Genomic DNA, 23,049 nt, shown 5'->3' with positions numbered 1-23,049 from the left:
TTATTATAATTATTATTATTATTATTATTATTATCTTTAAATGTATAATTGTCTTTAGTTCTTAATTTGTAGGCTATTAGTAATTTTTCACCTGATGTCGCTGAATGATACTTGCGGTAAATGGATTCGGGGAGGTGGTTATATATGATGTTCTGATCACATCGATATGTTAATTGATTTTTCAATTTGTTTAAAGTGCAATTTAAATGTGGAAATTTATTTTGTTTAAGTTGTTCGTGTTTCAATATATTAATACAATTTTTAAAGCAAAATCAATAAAGCAAAAATATTAATTAACCCTCGGCAGGGGGGTTGTTGATATAATCGGATATCGCAATATTTTAAGGCGATTATCTTTCAAATATTTCTTTAAATAAGTAAAAGTAAACTTTTTCATGAACAATTGTAAAATTAAGTAATTTTATGAAGACCAGCCCAAACACGTGTACTCAATTAATTAAAATATGTTACCTATTAATTGTTGCATATTTGTTTTCTTTTTGTGTTTTTGAGTAGTTATGGGCATAATAAAAATTTATATTTTATCGAAAAGCTTTTTTGAAAATAGTAAATTATTCGTTTGTGCTATGGCTCTTTTGAAAAAAGGCATCAACCAAAAATAAAAAAATTGGCTCCTCAAGGGGGCCTGGGTAGTTCAGCGAGTATTGACGCTGACTACCACCCCAGGAGTCACAAACTCGAATACAGGGTGTGCTGATTGACTCCAGCCAGGTCTCATAAGCAACCAAATTGGCCCGGTTGCTAGGAACGGTAGAGTTCACCTGTCACTCACTCAACGTTGTGTCGATGTACTGTAGTGACACTAGGGGTCTCTCTTGAGAGCCTTGGTTACCTCTATCTTTGAGAAAAGACCAATGAGAATTGGTGAACAGAATTTGCATGCCCCTCCCCCGGACATAACGGTATAAAAGAGGGAAGGGTGCATCTGTTCAGACAGATTTTTTATTAGGAGCTGAGCGGTTGTGTATCAGCGAGCTGAATAAATCCAGTGCTGTTCCACTCACCTCTACAAGAGCATATGCTGTTGGAGATACGGTGCAATTCAGCTGCTTTTCTCTTCTCTGCACCCCAGTGCAGACTATGCCCCTGGGTGCTTCGACAGCCTATCCACAAGAGTATATACAAGTTGAAAGAGTATATTTCTCTAAAAGAGTACAGTACTTGGACGTTGAAGGTCTTTTTTAAAGACGTATCTTTTTCAAGATGTCTTCCCGTCCATGTGTTATTCCTGGATGCGGTCGTTACCTCTCCACTTTAGATGGCCACAGGCGCTGCCTCAATTGTCTGCCTCACGTGGCAGAGAACACACAGAGGTTCTCACTGCGAGAACATGACCATGGCAATGTTGCGGTCACAGCTTTACTTCTTCCGGGGGAAAGCCACTCTATCCGCCCCCCGCGTCACACCAACTACCCACAGGTATAGGGCTGGCGCGGCTGGTGCCGGAGGCGATTTTGGGAGTTCAACGGGGGTGGTTTTGCCGGGTAAATCCCCGCGGTCCACCAGTTCCCCAGCATACTCGTCTGCCCCCCTCTGGGTCCGAGATGAGACCGGCTCACCTTACGGCCAGTCTGATGTCTCTTTCGGAGCACCCGAGCTGGATGATAGTTTTGCTGCTGCATCGGAGAGCATCTTGGAGGACTCTGACGCTGAGGACTAGACTGGGCTTTGGTTGTGCCTACCCAGTCTGAGGCCGGGCCCCATTTCATCCGCGTCCGCTTTACCTCGGTGCAGGGCGAAAACACCTCCACCATGCATGCGGAGATCGCAGCCATTCTGCGCAAGGACACGATACAGCCTGTCCCTCCAGCCGAGATGGAGAAGAGATTCTACAGCCCTTTCTTCATCATACCCAAGAAAGGTGGTGGATTGCAGACAATGAACCCCGTTCAAGATTCTGACGCAGAAACTTATTCTGACATGGTACGGCATCAAGATTGGTTTGTGGCGGTAGACCTGAAGGACGCACACTTTCACATCTCAATATTGCCGTATCACAGACCCTTTCTACAGTTCGCTTTCAACGGCCAATGTCAGTACAAGGTCCTCCCCTTCGGCCTGTCCCTGTCCCCTCAAGTCTTCACGAAAGTTGCAGAGGCAGCTCTTGCCCTGTTAAGGGAAGTGGGCATCATCCGAATACTCAACTACCTCAATGACTGGCTAAACTTAACGCACTCTCGACAGTTGCTTTGTGTGCACAGGGACCTGGTGCTCACACACCTAAGCCGTTTAGGCTTTGTGTCAACTGGGAAAAGAGCAAGTTAGTCTCAGTCTCAATGACAGCACGCCTCACAAGCGAGCACGCGCAGTCGGTGCCAAACTGTCTGAGTAAGTTCAGACCGGGCACAGCGGTTCCACTGATACATTTTCAGAGGCTCCTGGGGCATATGGCATCCTCAGCGATGGTCGCGCCACTCGGGTTCATGCATATGAGACCACTTTAGCACTGGCTTCAGACTCGAGTCCTGAGATGGGCGTGGTGCCACGACACATACCGTGTGACCCTCACCCTTTCCTGCCGCAACTTATTCAGCCCTTGGACAGACCTCTGTTTTCTATGGGCAGGAGTCCCCAGACAGCAGGTGTGTTGTAGTTACTACGGACGCCTCCCAGTTTGGCTGGGTACGCAGCCGCTGGCTCCTGGATGGGGCACCGGCTGGGTTGGCACATCAACTGCCTAGAGTTTCTGTCTGTATTTCTGCTGTTGATCTACGTCAAGCACGTGTTGATTTGTTCAGACAACACAGCGACATTAGCGTATATAAAATGCCAGGGCGGTGTTCCCTCTCGTCGCTTGTCACAACTCGCCGGCCATCTCTTCCTCTGGAGTCAGCAGAGGCTGAAATTGTTGCATGCCACTCATATCCCGGGCAACCTAAACACTACAGCGGACATGCTGTCACAACAGGTAATGCTCAGAGGAGAGTGGAGACTCCACCTTCAGGTGGTCCAGCTGATTTGGGTTTGGTTCGGCAGAGTACAGGTAGATCTGTTTGCCTCCCGAGATTCCAGCCACTGCCCGCTCTGGTACTCTCTGACGGAAGCCCCCCTCGGCACAGATGCGCTGGCACACAGCACCTTTCCCCTCTCCGGTGAAGTCGTGAACTCTACTGCCCGAGTCTCCCCCGAAATGCTTGTACTAGAACAAGTGCTCCACATGTTCTGATTATTCCAATATCTCCTGTGATGTATTTTCCACGGTACAGTCCCCCAGTAGGCGGACCCGCTTCTCCCTTGGGCACAGTTCCATCTACCCCCCAGTCTCTGTGTTTGTAGAGCTCCTCCCCGTCGAGGCAGGACCTACCACTGCGCCACTTCCATATGTGTCTGGTAAGCCCATGTGACATGTGACGTATTTACCACATGTTAACCTCCCCTGCTGGGCAGGATGTGGTCTCTTCCCCCTGAAAGAATAGGATTGGAAAAGAATGTCTTCCCCGATGTGTGTTATAGCGTTAGATTGCCCCAGCCGCATCTAACACTCTATGGAGAGAAAACATAGAGAGAGAAAATGCCGCAGCTGGTGTGACCTGCTCCCATGCTAGTTACATCGCTTTCCTCCCTGTGTGGGGGAACTATATGACGTCTTTTGGGGTGTTGGGGAAGGTTACGTGCAGTCTGATGCACCTGCTATTTTCGCACGCAGCAGCTTGCTTGCACCTGCATCAGTCCACGTAACACGGTTCAGTATTGTGACGTTTTTAGATATGGCCCCCTAGTGTTACTACATGGACGAAACGTTGTGATAGTGACAGAAAGGGAACATCTTGGTTACTGTCATAACCAAGCCGCTGAAATGGCCAGGACCTTAATCTCGGCTCCTCAGCTCAAAACCTGTCTGAACAGATGCACGCTTTCCTCCTTTTATACCCGAATGTCTAGGCTAGGGGCATGCTAATTCTGTTCGCCAATTCTCATTGGCCTTTTCTCAAAGATAGAGGTAACGGAGACTCTTAAGAGAGAACCCTAGTGTCACTACATCAACACAAAATCTCGTTCCCTCCATCAGGGAACGGAGGTTACGACAGTAACCGAGACGTTACATTGGGTAACCTCCATAATGTGTGGTTCTCGCTCTTGGTGGGGAGCATGGTGAGTTGTGCATGGATGCCATGGAGAATAGTGCGGGCTTAAACACACGCAACATCTCCACGGTAAAGCTCTCAACAAGCCACAAGATAAGATGCACGGATTGACGGTCTCAGATGTAGAGGCAACTGAGATTCTTCCTACAATACCCAGACTGAGGCCAGTCATTACGCCACTATGAGGACTTCTAAGTCCTCATTGGGAATCGGGCATTTCAAACTGGAAAGAAAAGGGGAGAGAAAAAATGTTGCTCCTCAGTGAAAAAAGGTTCTCGACCCCTGCACTAGTGCATTTACACCAAGAAAAGTGGCAAACCATTTCTCATCTCTTCCTCCAGATGAGGATACTTTACTTAGTCTTATAATGCACTAGGTGACCACATCTAATCTACCAACATGTGGCACATACAATAAAGGCCTCCCCCTAGCTCCTCCTCTCATAAGATCACAGGCATGCTGTGTTGTAAGGGCCTTCAAGTTGGCAAAGCAATCAGTCAAGCCACAGGATTTTGCCTTGATCATCATCAGCCAATGTGCTGAGAGATAGAAAAAAAGTGATAGAGAAGGATAGTGCAAGAAAAAGAGAAAGGGGGATTGGGAGAAGAAGATAGAGAAACAGAGATGGCCAGAGGGAAAGGTATGCCGAGTCTGTTCATTCTCTAATGGATTCTGTAAAGGTCAGGTTTTCACTGCAGTAGCATGTGAAGCCCACTGAGACAGATAAGAGGCACAATGGCCGCAGGGCCATTTCCTTAAGAATAAGGTTTTGCCTGGACCGAATTAACTGCAAGGCCAGTTGGTGAAAACATCAGCCTTGGGCTGTTTCTCCAGCCATCAACAGTGCATGGAAGAGCAAAGTTGCAGAAGGCTTCTAAATGTAACAGTCATAACATACTCAATAACACATGCAGCACTCACAGCTTGTTGATTATCAGACCATACAGCACTTGTGGTGACAAGAGCTTCAGGGCAGTTCCATTTGAGAGTTTTTGTTGTGGTGCTAGACACATGTATTTTATAACTTGTAGGAACATGCAATACCAAAGACCAGGCTATGATATTAGACTTACCTGTTTTGTTGGTTAGCCGGAATAGCACACTCTTGTCAGGGATGCCACAGACGTTACGGACAGAGGCAGTGCATGTGTAGTTGGCATAGTCCTGAGGACGCAGGTTCTTTAACTTGAGAATCTTGGTCTCCCCCTGCAACCCAAGACCAAGGAATTCCATTTAGCTGTGGTTTCAAGTATCACCTTTGATCTAATCTGATCATCCAAGTATCAATTAGTCACAACAGTTCTCATATTTTTTCAGCATCAGGCAAATTGTGAGTAGCATGCACATTATGGCATAGTTTGATCAATATTAATATTCCTGTAGGGAATTTAAAAAGAAAAAAGGGAACAAAACCACCCAAAAGAAAAAAAACAGCATTCAGTGAATTGTGGTGATTAAATGGGTCTCCCTACGTATACTCTCAAACATCTTATTGTTTGTTTATAAATTGGAAGATGTTGCAAGAAACTTAAAATATATTGTTTATATACTTACAATCATCAACTTAAACAGTAGTTTTCCATTGTTTTTAATTCTATTGAGTCATGTGCAATGCATCTTGGGATTGAAGTGATTGTGTTCCCTCATTGAAGACATTATGTACACAGTCTTGTACCTTTTGACTTTTAGTAGAATTTTAAAATCTTTTCTTTTTCAAATCAAAGTTTGTGATGTTGTGATTCACCTCAGATATGGTTGGTTTGGTTCATGGCTTTTATGAAGAATTTTATGAAATCCCGATGGAGAAACTGAATGGGAAAAATACTTCCAGAGCAAAGATGTCAGAAAAAGTGGGCAAGTGCTGTTGTGCACTATTCAAACATACAAATGCTGAATCTTTGGGAATTTGGGGAAATGTACTCTACGCTTAAACATCTCCCGTCTGTCTAAAAGTGCCTGCATCTTCTCTGTCAGACTGGTAACATTATCAATATCATACTCAAAACACAGGTTACCTCCCGAAAATCAAGCTAGATGCTGTTCACTGACTTTTAGAAAGTCATTTTATTTCACTTTGATGCTGTTCACCTCAGTCTTTTTTTGTGTGCAGACTAAAATTGTAATGCACAGACTCCGATCAATGCAGTCGGATCAGTGAACAGCTTCACAATGTTACTTTCCCCTTCTGTAACTCACTCGAATTTGTGTCAAATGAAGTGACACAAGGGGTCTTCCTTGGGAGCCTCACGTACCTCTGAACTTGAGAAAAGGCCAATGAGAAATTGGCAGACAGAATTTGCATGTCCCGCCCCCAGACATACGGGTATAAAGGGAAGCGGGCGCACGTCTGTCTGTCAGATTCTTTCTTCGGAGCCGAGCAATTGTGCAACAGCAAGCTGAAGTTCCACTTACCTCTGCTGGCAAGAAGTACTACTGTTGGATCTTACGGCGAGTATCCAGCTGGCGTTCTCTCTCTCTGCACGCTGTGCAGTCCACGCCCCTGGGCGCTTCGACAGCGCTCACAGGGACCAGGTGCTCGGGCACCTCAGCTGTCTAGGGCTTCAGGTCAACTAGGAAAAGAGCAAGCTCGTCCCGGTTCAGAGCATCTCTTTTCTCAGCAAGGAGTTAGACTCAGTCTCAATGACAGCGTGCCTCACCAACGAGTGCGTGCAGTCAGTGCCCTGGCACAGCGGTTCCTCTAAAACAATCCCAGAGGCTCCTGGGGCATATGGCATCCTCTGCCGCGGTCACACCCCTCGGGTTGATGCATATGAGACTGCTTTCAGCACTGGCTTCAGACTCGAGTCCCGAGATGGGCATGGCGCCACGGCACATAGCATGTGATAATCACCCCCTCCGGCCGTCAGACTTTCAACCCTTGGACAGACCTCTGGTTTCTGCAAGAGGTCCTCGCTGCAGCCTGTAGCACGATGACGTAGCTGGATGGTCCAATACGTACTGGACGCTGTTACGCTTTGTTAAATTAAAACTGTTTCTATATGTGAGTCCTTCAATATATTTACATGATGTTTAGCCTTCCCCCCTGGCTGTTTTGTTTTTCTCTTTATATATGTATTATTGTAGTTTTGACTGTACATTGACTTTGTTTGTTTGAATCGTAATAAAATAAAAAAAAATAAAAAAACCCTGTTACGCTTTGTTGTGGGGACTTATTTAAAGACTTCCTGACAGGCTATGTTGGAGATGGAAGGAAAGAAATCCTTCGTGCCTTGTACTCGACCAAAGACTTTGAAGGTTAATGCTCAGCAGACTGCTTCATCAGTGACGGCAATCACTATAGCCCAAAGGACAACTATTTATGAATATAAATGGTCACTTTAGTGACAAGTGCTTGATCTGACTGCTGTGATCAGTTTGTATATTAAACTTAAAATCAGTTGTTGTTTTTTTGTTTTGTTTTTAATGTACGTACATGTCCTGCAGACACTGAAATAAAAAATATACTTCTGGTTTAAAGTTAGGTTTAAAATCATGTGATTTAAAATGTTGTAAAATTAGCTATCCAGTACGTATTGGACCATCCAGCTACGTCATCGTGCTACAGGCTGCAGTGAGGGGTGTCTCGGTTTCTGTGGACCTGAGTCCCCCTACAGCAGGTGTCCAGACACGTTGTTGTCACCGCAGATGCCTTTCAACAGGGTTGGGGCACAGTGTTCAACGGGCATGCTGCCGCTGGCTCCTGGACAGGGCCCCGGCTGCGTTGGCACAGCAACTGCCTAGAGATGCTGGCTGTATTCCTTGCCCTGTGGAGGTTTCTCCCGCTGATTCGGGGCAAGCATGTCTTGATCCATTCAGACAGCACTGCGATGGTAGCGTACATAAATCACCAAGGTGGCGTGAGCTCTCGTCATATGTCACAACTCGCCCACCATCTCCTCCATTGGAGTCAGCAGTGACTCAGGTCACTGCACACCACTCATATCCCTGGCAACTGCAACACGATGGCAGACGTGCGGTCACAACAGGTTTCACCCAGCGGAGAGTGGAGGCTCCACCCCCAGGTGGTCCAGCTGATTTAGGGCCAATTCAGCATGGCACAGATAGGTCTCTTTGCCTCCCAGGACCACACTCACTTCCCGCACTGGTACTCCCTGACAGAAGCCCCTCTCGGGACAGATGCGTTAGCACCTGCAAAAGCACGCATTTCCCCCAGTGAGCCTTCTTGCACTGGCGCTGTGCAAGATCAGGGAGCACGAGGAACAAGTTACCTTGGTGGCTCCCTATTGGCCCACCCGGACTTGGTTCTCGGATCTCACGCTCCTCGCGTCTCAGGGACGGGGCACCCTCTGGCACCCGCACCCAGAACTCTGGAATCTCCACGTCTGGCACCTGGACGGATCTGAGTGATCTACCCCCTGCAGTCATACACACAATCAACCAAGCTAGAGCTCCCTCCACCAGGCAACTTTACGCCCTGCAGTGGCACTTGTTCACGAATTGGTGTTCTTCCCGAGCCGAAGACACACAGAGATGTGCAGTTCGGTCAGTGCTTTCATTCCTGCAGGAGAGGCTGTAGGGGAAGCAGTCCCCCTCCACCTTGAAGGTGTATGTAGTCCGCAATTTCGGCCCACCATGACGCAGTGCACGGTAAGTCCTTGAGTAAGCACAACTTGATTATCAGGTTCCTTAGAGGTGCCCGGAGACTGAACCCTCCCCGGCCAAGCCTGTTCCCCCCCTGGGATCTCTCAGTGGTCCTCTCAGACCTTTAGAGACCCCCCTTTGAGCGAACCGCACATACTCACATTATCCTGAGGCTGCGACCGGGCTATGTGCCCGAGTTTCCTACGACCCTCTTCATGGATCAGGTTTTGAACCTGCATGCGCTGCCCCGGGAGAAGGCAGACCCAGCCCTTTCGTTTCTGTGTCCGTTTCGTGCTTTGCATATCTATTTGGACCGCACGCAGAGCTTTAGATGTTCTCAGCAAATCGGTAATATGGAATAGACCAGCTACGAACCACAGGTGCTCTGTGCTAAGGTAGGGCTCCACAGGCTTAATTCGCTCTTCAGGCAACTCCCTGTGATGTATTTTACGTGGTACGGCCCCCCTGTCAGTGGACCCGCCTGTCCTTTGGACAGTCCCACTGCACCCGGTCGCCGCTCCCACATGTGGCTCCACAACCCACGTGATGTTTTTGCCACATGGCATCTCCCCCTAGTCTGAGCAGGATGAGGAAAGACTGCCTTTCCCAACACATATCATAGCATTAAGATAGCCCCAGCCGCTTCACACTCTATACGAGAGACATAGATAGAGAAAAGGTCGCGGCTGCCAGGCTTGCTCCCAAGCTAGTCATGTAGCACCTGTTCCCCCCTCAGGGGTGCTGGGAACCTAAGGTCTGTATATGACATCTTTTTCTGGGGGCATTGGGGAGGGTTACGTACAGCCGATACAGTTGGTTTTAGCACGCAGCAGCCTGCTTGGACCTGTCTTAGCAATTCACATAACATGGTCTAGTGCATGGCACTTTTGAATGGGACCCCTTGTGTCACTTCATTTGACACAACGTTGAGTGAGTGACAGAAGGGGAACGATACGGTTACTGTTGTAACCTCCATTCCCTGAGGGAGGGAATGAGACGTTGTGTCCCTTCTGCCATGACACTAGACCTACCACTGTAAACATACGTACCTTATTCTCGGCTCCTCAGTGCAAAAACCTGACTGAGAGGCACACACACTCTTCCTTTTATACCCGTATGTCCGGGGGCAAAACATGCAAATTCTGTCTGCCAATTTTTCATTGTCCTTTTCTCAAGTTCAGAGGTACGTGAGGCTCCCAAGGAAGACCCCTTGTGTCACTCGATTCAACACAGGAAATGTGTTGCTCAGGTTACAACAGTATCCATGACGTTTTTTGCACCCCACTTGAACGTGAGCTATGCATTAAGAGTCTTGGACACATGAAAGACATTCTAATATTGTAAACAGATCAGAAAACATTGACAATTTGTATCAGTATGAAGCAAAAACTGAGCTTCTACATAAATATAGACGTACAATCTTTTGACCATTTCCAACAAGCCACTCAGAAGGTAAAAAAAATAATAAAACATACTTCAGCCATATCCACTTTCTTCAATCTGACTTTGATGAGCTCTTTGCTATTTGAAAGTCTTCTGCAAGTCATCCACATGAAACATACTACATGGCCAAAAGGATGAACAGGAAAACCAACTTGGCATGAATTGGAAAGCAGATTGCGAGCCAGGCAACATTGCCCAACATCTTTACCTGTTCTCACTGATGCTCTTGAAGTCTGAAGTCAAATTTTGAGGGAATGCAAATCCTGAACTGTTAATGCAGCAAAAGGAGGACCAACTCCCATGCTCATGGTCTTGAAACAAAATGTTCAGCACATATGGGTGTGGTATTCCGATGTCTACATCAAGGGCATAGCTAGGAAATTACTTTTGGGTCCATATCAAAGTAAAAGAATAAGTACTTAATGTTGGTAACATCATACCAGGATCGATTTCTAGAAGAATAAGTGTTTATAATCTGTTACAACTCCATCGGTTATAAATAGTGCCGCTGTTTGATTTCTGGTACCTTGATTGATTTCTTGCCAAGTTTTCTCACATACACAAGGGATTTGTTTTGGTGATAGGAGAAACAAGAGCACACAGAAAATTACAGTGAGACAGAATATAAAAAAATGTAAGAGTATAAATAGACATACAAATAATAGGACATACTGTGCATGTGCAAGTGGTAATGTATGTGCCAGGTAGGGGTATGTACAGTTATTGATTAAATATGTGAATTTACAAATGTACATGAGATATGTAGTTACATTATTGCACTATGGGGGAGTCCTGAGGCAGTTTAATTGTTTATGAGGAAAATGGCATGAGGGTAAAAACTGTTCTTGTGTCTGAATGTCCTGACACTCAGTGCTCTGTATTGCCGGCCAGAGGGCAACAGTTCAAAGAGGGAGTGGGCAGGGTGTGTGGGGTCCAGAGTGATTCTATCTGCATGTTTCCTCACTCTGGAGATGTATAGGTCTTGGATGGTGGGCAGGGGGGCACCACTAATCCTCTCAGCAGTCCTGACTGTAGTTTCCTTCTGTCTGATTTGGTGGCTGAACCAAACCAGATAGTTATAAATGTACACAGGACAGACTCAATGAAGGCTGAGTAGATCTGTGCCAGCAGCTCCAGTGGCAGGTTGAACTTCCTCAGCTGGCGAAGGAAGTACATCCTCTGCTGAGCCTTCTTCACAAAAAGTATATCTTTATGTCCCACTTTAGGTCCTGAGAGAGAAGGTAGAGTTACCAGGATGGATCCACTCTTGGCCCAATCGTGGTGCCATTTTTGATGTGGCAAAGCTGTGTTTTGAAAGAGGTCTTTTGCAAAACCTTCAGATCTAATGTGCTTCCTTCTGGACCTGAAAACATTTCTGATGTCAAACTTCTGCTCGCTCTTTGTCTCTTCATTGCAACTTTGCAATGAAGTTCATCTAAAGTCAGGCATTCAAAATCAAGTTATCAGGTGTTTCATGCACTGCAAAATCACAGTGTTGGCCATTTTTCTAACTTTACAAACAAATTACTATAATTCTGTGTACTAGAGTTGGGCGGCATGACAGTGTACACTATGTGATGGTAGAAATTTGTCAATTGATTTTTCTGTACCATCTATTTGATGGTATATATTTGCATGACTATAAGAGTGCTGGACTACTTCACATAATTGCACATGAGAATTGTGAAGAAACATGGAGGAATTTGGAAATACATAGAGTGGGAAGTGTGCCTTACAATACAATATGAGGAAGAACTTGTAATTAAGAGGTTTGGTTAGGCACAATGTGAATTACAGCATAGATGTATAAAGTTGCTGAGCAATGTTGCAACTTGACACATTAATATAGAAAGTAAAACTCAACTTCAAACTCATTCATCAGAATTGGATAAGAAAGTCGGAACTATACCATTTTATTAAATTTGTTATTTTTTTGAGTCTTTTGTTGATTCAAGTGTTATATAATGTAAAGCAGCCTTTGCACTGATGCCAGACTTGTCATTTATTTGCTATGAATAATCTTATCTTTTGGTCTGTATCCATCAATTTCCAAAAACAAAAGAGGGAAAATAATCAAATAAGTTAAAGTATCTTATTTAATATATAAACAATTTTTAAGATGAATTTCCAGAAGAAAAACTGTATCATGATAAACACCCATCACATGATGAACATAATTACAGATTTTGGCCACCCCTTACATATGATTAAAATTATAAACATTCTTGGTGCAGTTAAATGCATGAAGGGACCATCGATTGCTAATACTCTTGTTTGTTCAGTAAGACTAAGCAATTGCCTTACCTGTGTAAAAAAAGGCTCGTAGATCTCCACACCCTTGTCAGAACCTTGGGATAGGAACTCCCTTCCCCGTCTCCAGCTATACCGCACTGGAGGGTTCGAATTGGCAGCACACCGCAGGAACACGGTCCTCTCATAGTAAAACTGCTCCTTTGCCTCTCCTATACTCTGATGGACCGTAACAATGGGGTCATCTAAATCTGAAATGGAAATTGTGGGTTTGGTCACATTGCTTCGGCATTGCTCAAATTGTGATAAAGGACAGCCACCGTGACATTTGTGGTAATGGTGGCATTCAAAGACAGCCATCTGGCAATTGCAAGCTCTTTGATAATGCTGCAGCTTGTCTCTCCCTGGGCAAGTTTACCCATAGCATGGATTCTGTTACATTTTCAATAGTCTTTAATGTGTAAAGACATGAGTGAGTGGGTACATTTTGTTTGGAAAGGAGAGAAGTATGTTTATGACAAAATGCATGTAGAAAATAGGTTGCAGGTTAACAAATACATTCATATTTAGGTTCATCTTGTTTGGTGCATAAAAAACTAATAATAATATATTTTGTTAAATCATATTGTATTTGATGTGTTAAACTGTAATTTTCATACATTTCTATAGATGAAAAACGAATTATTTAGTTTTGTTTATATGTTCAAATAACAGGTTGATTAATAAATAGAAATATCTGACTTATATTTTATATGTCAGGCTTTGTAAGGCTAATTTGAATATGCTGCAAAATGTATAATTGTGGTAAATGCCGCATTAAGGGTCATTCAGACTGAAAAAGCTACAGTTTGTGTATTGCACCTAATGAAACAGAATATAGGTGTCTCGTAACACTTTTAAGTTGAAGTTCTTTTAATCTTACACTCTCTTTTTTAAATAGTTTTCCAATGTAAATATGTGCTAGATGGAATACTTTGACCACGTCCAGCTGTATTCGCAGTGTCTCATGCAGGACCACCACGGTTTGCAGATGCCGTGTCAATTTAAAAGTTCTTCAACATTTAAAACACGTTTAGAGACACATGCACTTTCTGTTGTGCTGCCTAAAGTTTTTTCTTTTTTTGTTGTTGGTGTGAACGGCCCTTTATATTGTGATTTTCATATTAAACTGTACTATACATGGCATTGATGTTTAACAAGTCTTTGCTGATTATAATCAGGTGATATTTTCTTGTTCTTTCCCATGATGCTCCTCCATTTAAGATTTGTTTGAGTACTGATGTACTCGCATCATTTACTCTCCCTTATGCCGTTTAAACTCGTATGACTTTCTTCTGCTGAACACCAACAAACATTTTTTTTTTTTTATATGTGTTTATTGCCATATAAGTCAAGTCACACTTTTAAGTTCCAGAAGGACATAAAGAACAGGTTTGGTTTTGGGTGAAAACGGAACATAATATAACTTTTTCATCTGTTTTTGTTTTCATCAGCCTTTTTGGTGTGATCTTTAGTTGAAGCTCGATTACACTGCTTCACACTTAATGCATGCACAGATCAAAGTATCTTATTATTTGTTTTGTTTCGCAGAAGAAAGAAAGTCATATGAGTTTGAGACATCATAAGGGTGAGCACATGTTGAGAGAATGATAATTTTTAGGTGAACTGTTCCTTTAAAAAAAAAAATAATAATAAGTGAGGTGCAAAAACATACATGCATTAATAGCATCCATCATATTTCAAATGAAGTACCACTCTGGTGCCTGCATTTTGGCACTTCAGTTACAAGTTTTTTTTTAAGAGCCACAAGTGAGTGCTCCAGTGAGAAGCCATGAGCTTTTTAAAGACTGCCCTCAAAGCTAAAAACTCACAATTCCTCTGCTCAGTATAATTCTTTCTGCAAGCAAATTTTCCAGCCATCAGTAAAAACATGCCTTTCAAAGCTTTCTTTCACATGCCTCAAAAGATTAATACATCTGCCCCATAAATATTTGATATACAGTATTGTCAGGATTTCTATGATTTCCTGGATGACAGGTGAAAATTTTAATACTGAACCATGAATGCTTTTGCATTATTAAAGAGACAGATCACTGAAAAAAGAAATAAATAACTAAATAAATCTGTCATTATTTACTCACTCTCATGTTGTTCCAACCATGGACAACTTTCATTCTTCCATGGAACCCAAAAGCAGATGTTAGGCAGAATATTCACTTCGGTCACTATTCACTTTCATGCAATGACAGTAAATTCATCAGGAGTGGTGGTGGCGGCGTAGTGGGCTAAAGAACATAACTGGTAATCAGAAGGTTGCTGGTTCGATCCCCACAGCCACCACCATTGTGTCCTTGAGCAAGGCACTTCACTCCAGGTTGCTCCGGGGGGGATTGTCTCTGTAATAAGTGCACTGTAAGTCGCTTTGGATAAAAGCGTCTGCCAAATGCATAAATGTAAATGTAAATTGTGACAGAGGTGAACATTCTGCCTAACATCGTCTTCCATGTTCCATGGTAATGTTGCAAAATGTTGCAAATTTATTCATGATTCAAATATGTGAATTTGAAAAGAAAAGACAGTTTCAGATCACTGCTTTGAGGGAATTCTTTTTTTTGATTGCTTCAAACTTATGACTAGTGAGTGCTGCCACACATATAGACAACAGCATCACTCCACATTGAAGTACTCAGTTGTTTATTGGCTGTGTGTTGGTTGTTCTTTATCTATGAAATGTGCCTAGACTTTGCTCACTGCATCAGAAGTCGTGTGACTCTGATCGATAAAAGCCAGTGCCCACCAGCGAATAGTCCACCATGAAGCTGGAATAAAAATGACAAGCTGAGGTCTGTTCACTAATTCAAGGGTAATGACTTGCTCCTCATTGTCTCCCCACGGCAATGCTGCCTGCCATCGTCCATCGCTCCTCCTATTCATCTCTCTGTGCTCCCGTAAATCACTTTACAACATCAATGGCTCCTTCGTGTCTGCAGGGAATAGACGCAACACACAACTCCTTTTCTGACAGCTCGTGATAGCATTTGATGGTTTCGATAGCAGACGAATAAACCTTTGAAACTCTGAAAAATGTGGAGCAAACTTACTGACGATGATGTCTCTTTGAAACACAATCCTCATTTTCATTTCACCCCTTTCACTCATTAATTAAATCTCCAATATAAAGCATTTTGTCACCGATTCAAAGACATGCATTTGATTTCAATAAAGTTGACGCTTCCCAGAACTCAAATGAGTTTTTCACTAGAACTGTCTTTAAGCTGATAATGAGACAGAGTGGCATCTTTTATTAGGCCTGCTTCATGGAGCTGAAAGCATTCATGCACTTAAAATGATGACGTTTGTGAGTAGAGAACTGAGATGTACTGTACACACACATATGGTCTTTTGGTGAGTCATATAATAAACATTTGTGTCTGGCTTTTGATGGCCTAGAAAATGGCCATTTGTGTCTGGCTTTTGATGGCCTAGAAAATGTGCTATGACTAGATATACATAGAACAATACATGATTCGTTTGAGTACAAGTATTATAAATCTGACCACATCAGAGGTAGTTGATTTCAAACAATGTGGTATTGGAAAATAGAACAAGGCTAGAATATCGAGGTTAGACTTTCTATATCACCAGGGCTTTTAAATTAGATTTTAAGACCTGAAGGCAGTCTTAGCTTTTTTGTCAATCATTTTGCATGTGTGCGTTTCTTCAATTATTATATTAAATCAGCTAGGGCTTAAATTGTTCTGTATTCTATAATTCATTAACTTGCTTGCAATATATTCAGAATGGACCATTTACATAGATTGTGATGATGTCTTAATTTAACATCATAAATCAAAATTTTTCAGTTTAATGTAACTTTAAAACTTTTACATTTAAGAACTATTATACTTTGTAAACGTAACACAGTTCAGCAGTTGTGGCGTTTCGTAGAGGGACCCCTAGTGTCACTACATCAACACAACGTCGAGTGTTACAGTTACTGTCGTAACCTCTGTTCCCTGATGTAGGGAATGAGACGCTGTGTCCCTATTGCCACAATGCTGTACTACCCCCTGGAATGTCCGGGACCCTGTCTCGGCTCCTCAGCACAAAACCTGAATGATTGCTTGCAAGCCAGCTCCTTTTACACATGTATGTCCGGAAGAGTGGCATGCAAATTCTACTCGCCAATTCTCACTGGCCTTTTCTCAAAGATCAGACGTGTTTGGGGCTCCCAAGATTGACCCCTAGTGTCACAACATCGACACAACGTCTCGTTCCCTACATCAGGGAATGGAGGTTAAGACAGTAACTGAGACATTAATTACATTTCATTTTTAATCAATGAGATTAGTTAAATGCCATCACATTTAACTCAGTTGAGATTATAATATAACATTTTAACGGTTTCATTCAGTTCTGTGTGATTTCTGAAGCCCTATACCACGCTTTAAAGGATTATTACACTTTAACCAAGAATAAACTTTTAAATGTTAAAATGAATAAAAGTTCAGTAATTGTTTAATCCTTTTTTAAGCATTAATTTTATTTTTGCTTGCCATGGGACACAAAAGTAGTTTTAAGAATATGCAAAAAAATGAAATAAACCACAAAAAGCACCATAAAAAAATTATAAAATTAACCCATACATTTTTTAGCTATAATCCAAATCTTCAGACTGCTTTCTGTGAAGAAATTCCCTGTGACCCAAATTCAAGCCATCGATCCTGCTGTAACAGTCAACCCGTGTTGGTTTTGTTTTAAAAATTGTAAAATTGCTGCCTCAAAAAACATTAAACCAGTGGTTCCCCTTCTGTCGCTCTCTCCACGTTGTGTCAGAGAAGAGACACTACGGGTCTCTCTTGAGCGCCGATATTCACCTCTGAACTATGAAAAAAGTCCAATGAGAGTTGGCACCCAGTATTTGCATGTCCCGTCCCCGGACATAAGGGTATTTAAGCGCCGCAAATACGGGAGTTCATTCAGAAAATTTCTTCTGAGCCGATGGTCGTGCATGCAGTCTGCTGCGAGTTACACACCAAGTTCCTGTTTAATCCTCTGACGCTCTGCATGCTGTTGGATCTGACGGCGCATAACAGTGGCTTTCTCATTCGTGCACGGCTGTGCATTCTTGCCCCTGGGCACTTCGACAGCGCAGACAACTCGAAAGAGTTATTTTAAAAGAGTGAATTTCACTCTAAAAGAGCAAAACACAGCGGCGTTGAACGTCCTTCTCAGGACGCATCTTTTTAAAGACGATTTTCCGCCTCTGTGTAGTTTCTGGAGGCGTTGATTTTCTCCACCTCTGACGGCCATAAAAACTGCCTTGCATTCCTGGGTTGCGATCACAAGCAGGCAGCGTTTTTATGAATGGTCTATGTTTTCAGTATGAGAACATAGCCATGACAGCATTGCGGTCGTAGGCTTTTTCTTGTAGTGAGAAAAAGCCACTTCAGCCGCCCCCACGCCTCGACTCCTTCCTACGGGATTGAGGCAGGCGCCGCGGCGATGAAAATGATCTGGGGAGAATAACGGGACGCCCAGTCTGAGCCTGACGCAAGAAGGTCCGCTATGCTTCCCCGGGCTTAATTGGTTCCGCGGGCATGTGCGCCGCTCACAGCTGCGCCCCCCCCGGATTCCTTCCCGGACGTGCATGACGAGCTGAGCAAGCCCAGCTTCCTCGCTCCTCCGCTCTCGCTACCCTCGGTGGTAGAACGGTAGCACGCCATGGCCCCCTCCTGCAAGTCCACCGGGCCAGGGCACTTCAAAATCTGCACTTGGGTGGTCCTGTTCTTGATGTGCTGCAGGAACTGCACTCAAACAGTCGATGGCCACTCCGTGGTCCAGAAACGCAACGATGGACAGGCAGTACGGGAGGCAGACAAAGCATGCTTTCTCAAACGCCCCCGTCTCCCAGCTCCATCCATTCGGCGACACCACTTGACGACTTCACCCAGCAGTCCTCAGTGGTGAAGAAACAGACGAAGGCTATTTTCAAGCAAAAAAACCATCTTGCCCTGCCGCAAACCTGCCGCCAGGAGCCATGCCCTGTCTGTTCGCCGAGGGCGTCCTCCTGCGGCTTTCAAGAAAGAAAGAAAGTGGTGCTCCGCCTCAACTAACAAGTGAGTGGGCCCAGCTCTCAGCCCCAGTGTTGAGCTCCCCGCAGAATTTGGACACCCATCGTCTCACGGACCCCCTTGAGGACCCAGAAGGCTCCCAGGCGCTCCTGAGATGACAGACCCAGAGACCGAGACGTTAGCTCCGGAGCTGGTAAGACCACTCCGTTCCCCGGTGGAGGGCCGGGAGGAGAATTTTTTGTTAAATTCTTTACACTCTATAGAGCTATTTCATTGTTGTCTCTGGGGTCATCTGACCCGCAAATGCCGTTCTCACGGCACTCTGCTTTCTGGCCTCAACAGTCCCGGCTCCACGGACGCGGTGTCCCCGCCTTCAGCCCCACGACTGTTCCCCGGCCGGCCGGTTCAGACGAGTCCAGAGGACGCCAGCATCAGACCTCCTCCTCAGTCACGAACCCGCCCCCTGCCAGATGCGTGGAGCAAGGTAAGTGCTTTGAGTTTATTCTCAGCACCAGAGCCTCGGGACGCCACGTTGCCTTACCTGTTCCGCACCGCTGCGAAGCCCCGCTGGGTACGTCCAAAAAACTTGTCCCCTTGGTGCCCCTAGCACGGAGTTTAGAGGCGTGGCTTTCACTGCCCAACCCGTCACGCTGGCTGCACCGGACCATTCGACTCGGTTACGCAATTCAGTTTGCCAGGTCTCCGCCCCCCTTCGTGGGCGTACATTTGTCTGCAGTACACGGCCAACATGCCCATTCCCTGCGTGAAGAAATCGCCTCCCTTCTATTAAAGGACACGATAGATCCTGTCCCTCCAACCGAAACGAAGAAGGGTTGTACCCAAGAAAGGCGGCGGCTTACGACCGATCTGGGACCTGCGAGTTTTCAATCGGACCTTGTCCAAACTCCCGTTCAAAATGCACACCCAGAAACAAATTCTATCTGGTGTCCGGCATCTAGATTGGTTCGCAGCGGTAGACCTGAAGGACGCGTACTTCCACGTCTCAATTCGCCCTCGACATCGACCCTTCCTACGGTTCGCGTTCGACGGCCAGGCGTATCAGTACAAAGTCCTCCCCTTCGGCCTGTCTCTGTCCCCTCGCGTCTTCACGAAAGTCGCAGAGGCAGCTCTTGCCCGCTCCGAGAAGCCGGCATACGCATACTCAATTACCTCGACGACTGGCTCATACTGGCCCACTCCCGAGAATTACTATGCGCACACAGAGACCAGGTGCTCAGCCACCTCAGCCGTTTGGGGCTTCAGGTCAACTGGGAAAAGAGCAAGCTCTCCTGGGTCCAGAGCATCTCTTTTCTCGGTCTGGAGTTAGACTCAGTCTCAATGACAGCACGTCTCTCCAACAAGTGTGCTCAGTCAGTGCTGAAATGCCTCGCTTCCTTCAAGCCAGGTGCCGTGGTCCCGCTAAAACGTTTCCAACAGCTCCTGGGGCATATGGCATCCTCCGTGGCGGCCGCACCGCTGGGGTTGATGCATATGAGACCACTTCAGCACTGGCTCCGGACTCGAGTCCCGAGACGAGCAACGTAAAGGTTACCTCTGCCTGCCGCCAAACCTTCAAACCCTGGACAGACCTCTGCTTTCTAAGGGCAGGAGTACCCTTGCAGCAGGTGTCCCGACGCATTCTGGTCACAACCGACGCCTCCAAATTGGGTTGGGGCGCCGTGTGCAACGGGGGCGCAGCTGCAGGCCGGTGGAACCAAGGCCCGCTGCGCTGGCACATCAACTGCCTAGAGCTGCTGGCTGTTTTTCTGGCCCTGCAGAAGTTTCTCCCGTTAATTCGGAACAAACACGTCCTAGTCAGGACAGACAGCACCACGGTCGTAGCCTACATAAACCGCCATGGCGGTGTCAAGACAAAGCTTTCCTGGCGGAGAGTGGAGGCTCCACCCCCAGTCGGTCCAGCTGATTTGGGACCGGTTCGGCAAGGCTCAGGTAGTCCTGTTTGCCTCCCAAGAAACCTCCCACTGCCCTCTCTGGTATGCCCGGACAGAGGCTCCCCTCGGGGCAGACGCGTTGGCACACAGCTGGCCTGCGGGGCTGCGCAAGTATGCATTTCCCCCAGTCAGCCTTCTTGCACAGGTGCTATGCAACGTCTGGGAGGACGAGGAGCAAGTCATTCTGGTAGCCCCTTACTGGCCCACCCGGACTTGGTTTTCGGACCTCACGCTCCTCACGACAGCCCCTCCCTGGCGAATTCCCCTGAGGAAGGACCTTCTTTCTCAGGGACGGGGCACGCTCTGGCACCCGCACCCAGACCTCTGGAACCTCCACGTCTGGCACTTGGACAGGATGCGGAAGATCTAGCCGGCCTACCATCGACCGTCATAGATACAATCAATCAAGCCAGAGCCCCCTCTACCAGGCATCTTTACGCTCTAAAGTGGCGTCTGTTCGCGGACTGGTGTTCTTCCCGAGCCGAAGACCCGCAGAAGTGCACAGTTAGGTCAGTGCTCGTGTTTCTTCAGGAGAGGCTGGAGGGGAGGCTGTCCCCCTCCACCCTCAAGGTGGATGTCGCCGCTATCGCGGCCCACCACGACACGGTAGACGGCAAGTGTCTTGGTAAGCACGACTTAATCGTCAGGTTCCTAAAAGGTGCTCGGAGGATAACTCCCTCCCGGCCTAACCTGTTCCCCTCCTGGGATCTCTCGGTCGTCCTTACGGAACTCCAGAGACCCCCCTTCGAGCCGCTTGACTCAGTTGGACTCAGGGCCCTCTCTCTCAAGACCGCCCTTCTGATCGCGTTCGCTTCCATCAAGAGGGTCGGGGACCTGCATGCGTTCTCTGTTAGCGACGCTTGCCTGGAGTTCGGTCCGGCAGACACTTTCGTGATCCTAAGACCGCGACCGGGCTACGTGCCCAAGGTTCCTACCACACCCTTCAGGGATCAGGTGGTGAACCTGCAAGCGCTGCACCGGGAGGAGGCAGACCCAGCCCTTTCACTGCTGTGTCCAGTACGCGCTTTGCGTATTTATCTGGACAGCACACAGAGCACCAGACGCTCTGAGCAGCTCTTCGTCTGCTTTGGGGGACAGCAGAAAGGGAACGCCGTCTCCAAGCAGAGACTCGCCCACTGGGTTGTCGACGCCATTTCCCTGGCTTATCACACCCAGGCCGTGCCCCCCCCCTTGTGGGTCCGAGCACACTCCACCAGGAGTGTTGCGTCCTAATGGGCACTGGCTAGGGGCACTGCCCTAGCAGACATTTGTAGAGCAGCGGGCTGGGCAACACCTAACACTTTTGCGAGATTCTACAATCTCCGAGTTGAGTCAGCATCGTCCCATGTTTTCTCAGGTACGAGCCCGTAGAACTCAGTAGCAGGCCCACGATCTGACCGGGTGAATCGCTTGCACCTAGCGCCCTTCCCCCTAACCAGCAGAAACAGTGCACCTTCATTCCCAGGAGATCCCAGGTTTGGGACACTGGTTGACTCCTCCCTAGCCCTCGTGGGTCACAGTTCAGCGGAGGAACTCGCCGACCCAAGCCACTGCGGGTACCGCAAGCTACCCTGTACTGGTATAGGTGCTCCACAGGTAAGGCCTCCTTCGGACTCCCCCTGTGTGTAACACCGCTCTGGCGAGCGGACTCCCGTGTTTCCCTTAGGCAGTCACGGCTGCCTCGGTTGCCGTGCTGTATGTTCTCCCCTCTATGAGGCTGGATCCACCACCGCACCAACTTTTCCACATAGGCCCTAAGTCAGGCCTCTGATGGTTTTGCCACTTAAACTTGCCTCCCCTCTCGGGTAGGCGTGGCCTCCGCAGGGTCTTCTCTGCCCTGAATAAGGGCTAAGACCCCTTTCCCTCAATGCGTGTAAGGGCCCCGGCCTTAGTTGCTCTATGCGAGAAACATAGAGAGAAAAGAGGCCCGGCCAGGCTTGGCCCGTTCCCAGGTTGGCGGCCAGCACCTTGTTCCCCCCTCCAGGGTAACGATAAGGAATCCTGATGGCTTAAATGGGGCATTGGGGAAGGGTATGTGCAGCCTGATACAGTTGGTCGTCCTGCACGTAAGAATACCTGCTCGCTCCTGTATCAGCAGTTCACGTACACGGCTCAGCGCATGGCACTTTTATAAGTGGACCCCTAGTATCGCTTCTCTGACACAACGTGTAGAGAGCGACAGAAGGGGAACGTCTAGGTTACATATGTAACCTCCGTTCCCCGATGGAGGGAACGCGACGTTGTGTCTCCCCTGCCACGTCGCTGAGCCGAACCACTGTTGTGGCCGGACCATTTCCGGCTCCTCAGAAAAATCCTGATTGAACTCCCGTATTTGCGCCGCTTAAATACACGTATGTCTGGGGGCGGGACATGCAAATACTGGGTGCCAACTCTCATTGGCCTTTTTTCATAGTTCAAGAGAGACCCCTAGTGTCGCTTCTCTGACACAACGTCTCGTTCCCTCCATCGGGGAACGGAGGTTACATACGTAACCTAGACGATTTATACAGCAGTGATGTTGAATGATCATTGGCTCTCAAGTGTCTCGTGACCGTTTGCCACATGCCGTATTCTGTGATGTATATGTTTTAATGTGATATGACAGCACCGTTATGGAGTACA

General features: G+C 46.5%; 1 protein-coding gene across 1 annotated transcript in view; it reads right to left on the bottom strand.

The window, feature by feature from the left end:
- LOC127662425 (MAM domain-containing glycosylphosphatidylinositol anchor protein 2-like) overlaps positions 1-23,049 on the bottom strand; it is a 238,717-nt gene that overhangs the window by 137,438 nt on the left and 78,230 nt on the right. The window contains exons 4-5 of the mRNA XM_052153592.1: positions 12,456-12,652; positions 5,180-5,312 (exon numbers count right to left, since the gene is read on the bottom strand). Coding sequence (XP_052009552.1) covers positions 5,180-5,312; positions 12,456-12,652 — 330 coding nt within the window. The remainder of the gene's footprint in view (positions 1-5,179; positions 5,313-12,455; positions 12,653-23,049) is intronic.

This window comes from Xyrauchen texanus, chromosome 22 (assembly GCF_025860055.1).
Source record: "Xyrauchen texanus isolate HMW12.3.18 chromosome 22, RBS_HiC_50CHRs, whole genome shotgun sequence".
In the NCBI taxonomy this organism is placed as follows: Eukaryota; Metazoa; Chordata; class Actinopteri; order Cypriniformes; family Catostomidae; genus Xyrauchen; species Xyrauchen texanus.
The sequence above is the reverse complement of the archived record's forward strand: the minus strand, read 5'-3'. Positions and strand labels throughout refer to the sequence as shown.